Source organism: Quercus suber, unplaced genomic scaffold (assembly GCF_002906115.3).
Source record: "Quercus suber isolate HL8 unplaced genomic scaffold, Cork oak 2.0 scaffold_90, whole genome shotgun sequence".
Taxonomy (NCBI): Eukaryota; Viridiplantae; Streptophyta; class Magnoliopsida; order Fagales; family Fagaceae; genus Quercus; species Quercus suber.
Genome location: NW_027069555.1, coordinates 2658 through 13934, shown reverse-complemented (window position 1 = coordinate 13934; position 11277 = coordinate 2658). Strand labels below are relative to the sequence as shown.

Genomic DNA, 11277 nt, shown 5'->3' with positions numbered 1-11277 from the left:
GATTTCTTATATAACCATCAGAAACTTTACCAGTTGAGCTAAATGAAACCCACGAGACATTTATGATTTAGTTTCTCCTTATTGTAACTACTAAATTATATATATAAAATTTTTATTTATTATACTATTAATGTGTCATCAATCACAGTAATTATCACTTGAGTTTGTAAGTTTTTTAATTAAAACTACCTTTATATTTTCCTAATTTATAATTGAATTTGAATATGGAATGATATCAATGTTAGGCTCTATATTTGGGATTCAGATCAAATAGGTATTGCACTTGATGTAATTATAATCTATGGCTGAGATTGAAAGTTGAAAAAACAATTTTCAATATCAATCATTTAATAAAATATATTAAAGAAAAGTTTAAAAAAATTAAAGTTAAAAAGTAAAAACTGTAAAAAAATTTGTGAGAGAAAATGGAAGAATTGCATCAGGTGATCTCAAATCCCTATATTTGTGGTATCTAGGGTCACAGTATTTGCTATAATTTAATCACATGTATAATTGCAATCAGTGATATCCACTTTCACATAATTTTGCCATTTTTTCTCTAATATTATTTGTGTTAAAATTGTGACATAAAAGTTTCATCCACAAACTTTCTTGTATTAAAAGGGACCGGTCTACTGAGTCGGTAGTTGTTGTAACACTGATCGCAATGATTGGGTGGAGAGAGAGACTCCCAGAAGCAATTAACAATTATACGTTTGGAAAAGTATTAGGGCGGAGCCGTCGGAACAATTTTTATTACTTTTAGAATCGCCGTCGGTAGTCGGTACAATTTAGCATTAATTGCACTGCCCTTCCACATTGTAGTAGGTTGAAAGTGCATGCATGCATCATGCTTGCGCAATGTTACACAATGTGAAAATAAATCAATAAAATAAAACCTTTAATTAGTATACTTATTTATCATTTCTTTTAAATGACGATAAATAGAGAAAGATGATATCTAGAGTTATAAGCAAAATCTCAAATTAACCTTATCCCTTGAGGCTTGAAATAACGATATAAATTTACAAACTCACATTGTGTCATTTATATAGTTTATTTTTGTTGATTAATTTTATTTAAAAAGTAAATTTGTTATTTTTTTAATAGATAGATAAATAGCGAAGAGGAAGAAATAAGGTTAGAATCATAGATATAACACACCACAAAGCATATCATTATTACTGTATTATCACTTGATTTCCAAAATATGAATATACTTTAAAATTTTAAATTTTATAATGTTGAACATTGGCAAACTTTAAAAAATAATCGGACAAATATGGTTGGAAGTAAGTGTTCTAGACTAAAAATATATATAATATAAATGAAAGTTTTTGACCTTTTGCTAACTTCCTTTAATGTTGTCACTTAAACTTTTGAAAAATCATCTTCTCTCACATTATCATTCGAACATATATGCTTTAATTTTATTTTTTATTTTTTATAGAATCACAAATAATATTAAACTATTTAAAAATAATTAGTTTCCGTTAGGTATTACTTAGTTTATGATAGTGTATTTGCTAAATATGAGACAAAAGATATAGTTATGGTTAGTCTTTATGCAAAATGCATTACAAAAAGATAAAAGATAAAAAGCTTTACTTTCTGCTGTTTGTCAAATGAATATTTAGAATTCTAAACCATGTTACACATTTCTTATTGCACACTCCTTGTAAAATAGTGTTTTGAAAATACGGTTAAAATTGTAAAATAGTCTTTTACAAGATTTCATAATTTTAACTAAAAACACAATTTCAATCGATGTAACAGTATGTGCAATGAATATGCAATAACTATTGTGTGTGATAACCATTACCCCAATTTAGAACTCACCATTTTTTTTAATAAAACAATCAATAAATTTTGTGGATAGCATCCTCCAAATTCAAGGAACTCCGAAGGCAAACTTCCTTTTACAAATACAAACTTCCTTTTCTTTTTGGTAATGATATGAAGTGGTTGAATGCTATTAACAGGGGCGGTTCCAAAATTTAAAAGATTTCACCATTAAAAAAAAGACCTCATTTCATTATAAAAATACCCAAAATTGTAGAATAATGTTAGAGATATTACCAATTTTTTTTTTTACCAATCACAAAAAAAAAAATAAATAAAAAAAAAAATAAACATTCATTTATTAGGTAGTTGAACCCAACAATTACATCCATTACTATATCAAATCACATTCATTGTCACATCAATTTGTGTGCTTTATGTAATAAAGCTTGTAGTAACTTTTGTATTTATTTGTAAGACTGTATGATAATAAGTGGTTTTAAAAAAAATGTTGTGTACTATTTTTCTCACCTCCAAATAGGTATCCAAATATTATAATAACAAAAACTCAACCCAATTGAAAGCCATATATTATTTGGTGGGAAAAAATTGTTTTGATACCTTAATTTTTGTAAGCCAATATTCTACACAACAGATTATCAATATACCTAATCTTTCAAATGGCTAAACAACCAAAAATTTCTATTTCTTTCTTAACACCAAAATTAAAATTTATTACAAGGCATTGCCTTATATATATATATATATATATATATAGTAAAGTTTAAAAAAAGTTCAATCAGAATTTGAAATTAGAATCCAATTTTGCGCTATGTGTCTAAATTTATGTGGAGACCACACCATAATTATCCACTTAAATTTGTGCCATATTTCACTTAAGTTTTTTAATCTATAAGCCAAGTGAGTTAATGAGTGTATAATACTAAGTATCTAATATTAATGAACTATAAAATATATATATATATATATATATAAAACCAATCACCTATACTCAATAAAAATTACCACACAACAAAGATAACCACACATTTTATCTTATTAAAAATTAGAAAAAAAATGATTATAAGAAGTATCAAATTTAGGTAAGAATTGTAATATGTGACTAATTACGTTTACATTTTTTAAAAAAAATTAATTAATTATTTATATCTTTATGATAAAAATTGTGTTTAATTTTAAACATATCCATATGTATGCATGTGTTCCATGTTTTTTTTTAATAATAATTTCACTAATTATTTATATTTTTATAATAAAAATTATGTTTAATTCTAAATGCATCTATGCATTTGCATGGGTTACATGCTAGTTTAAAATAAAGAAACATCCATTTGAATATAATAATATTTTTAGAATTATTTATATTTAAATCTTGAACGATAATATTTAATTCTCTATATGAAATTAACTTTAGTTTGGTTGATATTAATTATTATTTAATTTTCATGACATGGATGTTTGAGGTTGTTTATGGATTGTTTGGTTATAGTTAGGAGGTTTTTTTCCTTAATGGTTATAGTCAAGAGGTGGCATGAAGTGAAAGAAGATTTCAAAGAAGCACCTCTTTAAATAAACTTAGTGAGGCAATATAAATATATATATATATATATATATATATATGTATATTTATTGAACTTGCTTTAGTTTTTCTTTTCTTTAGTCTATATATATTAAAAGTGAAAACTTGGAGAAAATCCAAATAGATTTCAATTGGATTCTCAATTTTGCATCACGTATCCTATCTAATTTTTAATATTTGTATCAAATGAATTATTGAGTGTAAAAATTGAAGAGTGCAAATTCAATTAAATTCTAAATTGGATTTCAATAGAGTCCAATTTTTCTCCACGTGTCTATCTAATTTTTTTTAATTTTTGTGACAAGTGAATTATTAAGTGTAAAAATTGAAAAGTCTAAATCCAATTAAATTTTAAATCATATATATATATATATATAATGAGAAACCATTACATATTTTAGAAATGTATGGTTTAAAAATATGTAAGCTAATACCATGTATAATTTGAACCTCTTCTCAAAAAATATATATGATTTGAATCGTATAATTATAATTTTTTTAATTGCATCTATGCATATGCATAGAATTACATACTATTATATAGTAATAACAATGACCAGTATTGATTAAGAATAAAGAGAAGGTAAATATTTATAAGCATTCTTTGAAACTAGCATCAATAGACACTAATAAACAATTCCTCCTTTATATATATATAAAAAAAAAATCCCTAAAATTTCATAAAATATTCATCTTTTATTATATAAAAAAAATATCTAGTGAGAGAGGTAGTGACGGAATCATAAAATTTTTTAGGAGGCCAAATAAAACAATATAACAAAACTCTTGAATAAAAACAAACGACCTAAAACAAATACTTTATTTTATAAATTAACTCTTCGCTCAATAAAATTGTGTCATGTTTTCTTTCATTGTATTAAAATCATTCGTAAGAATTGATTATGACCTAAATTTTCTAATTATCTTTCTTTAACATCTTTGAGCTTTTTTCAGAACAGAAGATTGAACAATAATTTCTAAATTTTTAACATTCCCCCCCCCCCCCCCCCCCCAAAAAACATAAATTAGCCACATTTTGATACAAAAATATAGAAAANTGATATTAATTATTATTTAATTTTCATGACATGGATGTTTGAGGTTGTTTATGGATTGTTTGGTTATAGTTAGGAGGTTTTTTTCCTTAATGGTTATAGTCAAGAGGTGGCATGAAGTGAAAGAAGATTTCAAAGAAGCACCTCTTTAAATAAACTTAGTGAGGCAATATAAATATATATATATATATATATATATATATATGTATATTTATTGAACTTGCTTTAGTTTTTCTTTTCTTTAGTCTATATATATTAAAAGTGAAAACTTGGAGAAAATCCAAATAGATTTCAATTGGATTCTCAATTTTGCATCACGTATCCTATCTAATTTTTAATTTTTGTATCAAATGAATTATTGAGTGTAAAAATTGAAGAGTGCAAATTCAATTAAATTCTAAATTGGATTTCAATAGAGTCCAATTTTTCTCCACGTGTCTATCTAATTTTTTTTAATTTTTGTGACAATTGAATTATTAAGTGTAAAAATTGAAAAGTCTAAATCCAATTAAATTTTAAATCATATATATATATATATATATATGAGAAACCATTACATATTTTAGAAATGTATGGTTTAAAAATATGTAAGCTAATACCATGTATAATTTGAACCTCTTCTCAAAAAAATATATGATTTGAATCGTATAATTATAATTTTTTTAATTGCATCTATGCATATGCATAGAATTACATACTATTATATAGTAATAACAATGACCAGTATTGATTAAGAATAAAGAGAAGGTAAATATTTATAAGCATTCTTTGAAACTAGCATCAATAGACACTAATAAACAATTCCTCCTTTATATATATATAAAAAAAAAACCCTAAAATTTCATAAAATATTCATCTTTTATTATATAAAAAAATATCTAGTGAGAGAGGTAGTGACGGAATCATAAAATTTTTTAGGAGGCCAAATAAAACAATATAACAAAACTCTTGAATAAAAACAAACGACCTAAAACAAATACTTTATTTTATAAATTAACTCTTCGCTCAATAAAATTGTGTCATGTTTTCTTTCATTGTATTAAAATCATTCGTAAGAATTGATTATGACCTAAATTTTCTAATTATCTTTCTTTAACATCTTTGAGCTTTTTTCAGAACAGAAGATTGAACAATAATTTCTAAATTTTTAACATTCCCCCCCCCCCCCCCCAAACATAAATTAGCCACATTTTGATACAAAAATATAGAAAATTGTAAACTAGATATATAACAAATTTATTATATATATATATATATAAAAGGGTGAGAGCACCAAAGTCTAAAGTACTATATATTATATATAACATTAATTAACTCACTAACACCATCATTTATATAATAATATATTATAGATTTATAACTAAACAGAATATTGTTCAAAATAAATAAAGCTAAAAAATTATTACAAATATATCATATATATATATATATATTAATACATATATATATTATTAAAGTTAAAACAAAAACTTAAAAGCAACCCAACGTTTTGAATGCAGCCATAGTAACATAATTCTTTCAGCCAGTTCTGATGTACAACGAACGGTAAGCCATTAAAACAGCGAATGAAGTACAATACAAAAAAGAAAGAAAAGAGAAAACAAGACTAAAAGTGAGAGAGAAAGAGAAAGAGATACAAATGATTTCTATTTCGAGTGTAGCCAAAGTACATCATTCATTCAGGTGGTTCTGATGCACAACGGTAAGCCATTATAACAGCACACGAAGTACAATAAAAAGAAAAAACAAAAGAACACAAGACTAAAAGTGACAGAGAGAAAGAGAAAGAGATACAAATGAATGAATGATTTCTATTTCGACTGTAGCCAAACGGAAGTCACACACAACAACAGGATGGTTTTTACTGTGATTTTGAATTTGTTAAAGATTGGGATTTTGTTAGTATTTGAAGGTCCATGGGTTGAATAATGGGCCAGATGGTTTATTTTTTGGGGTTTGCTTTTTGTATCAAATTCAAAATGTTTTTAATATACTTATTTAGTTTTTATTATTGGTACTAAATTGTTTGGTTGTTATTTACTCTTAAGGAGCTAGTTTTCAATTTTGAGACAGCAAATTTTAATATTTGAGAGAGACAGAGAGGGGGGGAGGGGGAGACAAACAAGTTCGAGGTTTGTTTTGAACTTTTTTAAATATAGATTCCTATTTTAAAGACCGAATCGATGAAGGAACCAAAAAATGAAGTGGATTTTAGTTTTTAGGTTCAACTGGAGTTAGATCGATGGTCGAACCGATGATTTTATAAATAATTTAATTAATAATTTACAACATATATTTAAACAAATACAAACAATTTCAAATAAGATTTCATACCTTATACAAAATGAGTAGGAAAAAAAAGTATGAACAATCAATCAAATTAACATTAAAAAAAAAGTTATAATATTTATGTATTTACAACATAATTAAGAATAAATAATTTAATTGGACTGCCCTCAAAGTTTGGTTAACATATATATATATATATATTTATTTATTTACAACATAATTAAGAATAAATAATTTAATTGGACTACCCTCAACTCTTTATTTTTTTTTTTTTGGGACTACCCTCAACTTAAAATGATTGAAAGTTTTTTTTTTGGGTAGAGATTTATTCCAAAATAAAAAAGTGTTAAATTAGATTCTAATCAATATTTCAAAAAAAAAAAAAAACAAAAATACACCTGGCTGCCATAGTGCCATGCGTGAGGTGCATCATCCAATGTCCCTATGACCTTGTGCCTTTCAAACTATTATTGTATTATTATGTATTTCTTTATATTTTGGGAAGGTTTTTACGAGTACAGATAAGGAAGTAATAATTTTTAAATCCATATTTTGCCAAAAAAAATATCTTGTCCCTTCGGCCTAAAAGTCGCGCGATTGCATCATTTCACAACAATATCCTCTCAAATATCCTGTGCCCTCTTTCTCCAAAGATTTTTATTACAGCAGTTAGATTTGCTCCTCTTGCCGCAGTATGCCAAGGCTTGTGCCTCCTTTGAATCCTCTCCTGTTCAGAATCTGTGTGTTTTGGCGTTTTAAGCAAATCACTCCATAGCCGGTTGAACTGGTCCAACTGGACGGGAGTCTTAAATGTTCCCGAAACGTGCACCTTCTTTCACAAGGAGGTAGACCTTATACGTGTAAAGTCTACTTTCTTGTGAGAGATAAGGTCGGTGAGAGAGAGAATGCATGTACCGAAAACATAATAAATTTTCTTCAACTGGACGGTTCAGTCTGATATTTAAAACTATACTTCTCTTGTTATTATTATAATTAAAATATAAATAAATAAATAATTTTCTTTATTATTTCAATTAAAAATATAAATAAATAAACACTTTCCCTGTCTTATTGGACCGAGTCCTTGCTATAATCACACGCTGCTCCCTATATAATTTCTAGCAACTTTCATGAAAAAACACAGCCACACTGACACACAAACACAGAAATGGAAGCAATACACATCTTTCTATTCTGCATTAGTCTCATCTTGTTCTTCATCCGACCCAAATTTCTTCGCAAATCCAACACCAAAAACCTCCCACCAGGCCCAAATGGCCTCCCTATCATTGGCAACCTTCACCAACTTGGTCCTAGACCCCATGAAACTCTCTCCGCAATGGCTAAAGAGTTTGGTCCCTTAATGACTCTCAAATTTGGCTCTGTTACCACCATAGTTGCTTCCTCTGCCGAAACCACCAAAGAAATCCTTCACACCCATGACCAAACCTTTTCTAACCGACCTGTCCCTGACTCAGTAGCCACTCAACCACACCCAGAAGGCACTCTTGCTTGGGTCCCCGGTGACCACAGCTGGCGCAACCGTAGACGCATATGTAGCACCCAAATGTTCACTTCTCAACGCCTTGACTTGTTACAACACTTTCGTCACAAGAAAGTGCACCAACTCATAGCTCACATAAACAAATATAAGGATACCCCAGTTGATATTGGGTCCTTAGCTTTTGCTACCACGTTGAATCTTATATCAAACACTATTTTCTCGGTGGATATAGTGGACCCGGATTTTGAACAGCTCAGGAATTCAAGGAACTTGTTTGGAGGATTATGATGGATGCTGGGAAGCCTAATGTTTCGGATTACTTTCCGATGTTGAAGAGGTTTGATTTACAAGGTGTGAGACGCCATGTTCAGGTTTCCTATAAGAGGATGCATGAGATATTTGATGACATCATTGCTACGCGTTTGAAACACAGAGAGACTGATAAGACAACAAGACATGGTGATTTCTTGGATGTGCTTCTTGATCAGATGCAAGAAGATGGGTCTGACTTTAGTATTGACACCATCAAGCCCCTGATTCTGGTAACAATTTAATTCTAGTTTCTTGGATTTATCATATATATATATATATATAATTATCAGTTGCTATTTTTACCTTTTTTATTTTTATTTTTATAAATTATAACTCTATAACTTTCTTATGGTAATTACTAATTACTCGGAACTGTCACATGCACAAAAATGATTGTCCACAAAATTTTTAATTTAGTTAAAGATTTGGTTTGTAAATGAGACTGAATATTAAAAATGATTCAACTCAAGATAGTGCCTTTGGTCCTTGTATGGTGTTTGAGTACACAGTGCATAGAAACCTTACCTCTTTCTGACTGAGGTCCCTATTGATTAGATCCCCATCTTGCGAATTGCATCGGGGTGCGTATATATTAATTCCTTTTGAGGGTAGTGTTTTTCCCTTTTGAGGCATTTAGAGGTACATAACCCTCGTTATCACGGGCTCGAGAGCTGGCCCAGCTGGGGTGAGTCGTGTGACGGATCAATATGTAAATTGTACAAATCTACCGAACATATTATTGTGCTATGTTTTTCATGGAAAGTACAACTTACACTTTATGATATAAAAGCAAATAATATTGAGTATCGATCTACTTAGCATGAAAATCACCATAAAAGCTATTAATAAAATAAATCATCATGAAAATGAAATGTAAAGTTTATTGACATGCTTGATTTGACTCTCTTTAGAGTTCTTTCTTACCAAAAAAATCTAATGATCATCAATACCATAAACCATCATTATTGAGACAATAAAGCCACCTAACTGCACCCAAGACTTCTTCCTTTTGAATTCCTTTTTTGTTCATTGAATGGCCAAGAAAAAGAGATGGCTACAAGTATGTCATCATGTCCGTAAGGAAGTCGTCGTCTGAACTGTAATTGACGTTAAGAATTACTAATTACAATATGTAGTTTTGTAAATGTCTACACGTGATAACATCTTCAAAAATTTGACAGAAGATTAGAGTCATTTTAGACAAGATTAAAAACTTTTCTATATATTATTAAAAAAAGACAAAACTTAATTGTTAAATTTTAACCTCGATTAATAGAAGAGTTAATTTAGAATCACACATTTAGATATACACTTTGTTACAACTTATTTATGTTTTCAATTCATAATTGAATTACATCATTTATACATGAATTTATCACTTAAAATATAGTTATTCTAATATCACATCATTTTTCACAATTCTCATATTTGGCTAACTATGAATTGTAGAAAAAAAATTTTTTTTTATATAAAAATAATAATTAACCAATTATAAGCTACCACCGTGAAAAATGACATAATCTTATTAGAATAACTCCTTAAAACACTCCTATGCGTAATGACTATTAACACCCGCCAAACAAAATGTGAAAAGAAGTGTTTAGCCGCACTGTGTTTTCCAAGACTTTCCGTATTAGAACATGACCCAAATCAATTCTTTTCAAATGTGATATTACATCGGTGTAATTACATCACTTCTTTTCATATTAATTTTTACTACTTTTGTTTTTTTTTTTTAATTTTTTAAATTTTTATTATTTAATAGTTGAGATTTGAAAGTTAAACTTTCAATCTCAGGCGAAATATCTAAGTATCGGACCTAATCTTAATTACAAACTCTTTATTGGTGTCGTGTCAGTTCGTCAGTTGGACCCTTTGAAAACCCTAGGGCCCACTTCTAGAAGTGAATTGTGGGCTTTTTAGCCAGCTGTTGTATGTATCTGTTTCCCCTTTCCCCTGTCATCTCACGGACATATTTTCTTGCCTTTTGATGGGTTGTGGTTAAAGCCAACAACCTGCATATAAATAATAATAATAATATACACAACTTGTTTGTACAAGTATGTAAATTACTAATTACTTTTTATTTTTAATAATATATTATAGTTCATAATTGAGGATTTATTAATTCTTAATATGTTTACATTATATAATATATATATATATATATATTTATTTATTTATGGGCTCTGGTGAGCATTAGCCAACAAATAGGTATTATTAAGACATTCAAGATACCAATTTTAGAATGAAAAAATGGGTGGTAACTGACATGATGGAAGGACTAAGATTTTTTTTTTTTTTTTTGAGGAAGAATGCATCTTATTTTATTAAGTAAAACTAGCTATATCAACCAATACAACAGAAAATAAAGGTGTTTAAATATCTTTCATCCACACTATAAAATTTAAAACACAAATAACATGACGAGCTAACTTGTGAATAACAATATTACCATCTCTTTTTACATGAGAGCCGTGTAATTCAGTAAAAAAATTAAACATATTTTTAAAATTGATGCTGAATGACCCATTCAACTATATAACTTGAAACAGATCTTGCCCCATGTTCTCTTCTTTAAATGCCCTTTGTTTTATTCGTCATTATTATGTCTGACATTTATGTATGAATATGCAACTGTCATATATATATATATATATATATATATAAAATAGTACAACAAGAAGACTGATCAACCACATCAACTATTAAACCAATATATCCATTGGTCATAA

The 11277-nt window shown here is 27.9% G+C and overlaps 1 protein-coding gene across 1 annotated transcript; it reads left to right on the top strand.

The window, feature by feature from the left end:
* Window positions 1–7894: 7894 nt before the first annotated feature.
* LOC136067886 (geraniol 8-hydroxylase-like) lies at window positions 7895–8518 on the top strand. Its single transcript, XM_065774304.1, has one exon. It carries the CDS (start codon window positions 7895–7897, stop codon window positions 8516–8518), a length of 624 nt encoding a protein of 207 aa, XP_065630376.1.
* Window positions 8519–11277: the final 2759 nt, after the last annotated feature.

Excerpts from the sequence above, each read along its gene's own strand:
- LOC136067886 (XM_065774304.1), top strand. The coding sequence starts at position 7,895 with ATGGAAGCAATACACATCTTTCTATTCTGCATTAGTCTCATCTTGTTC.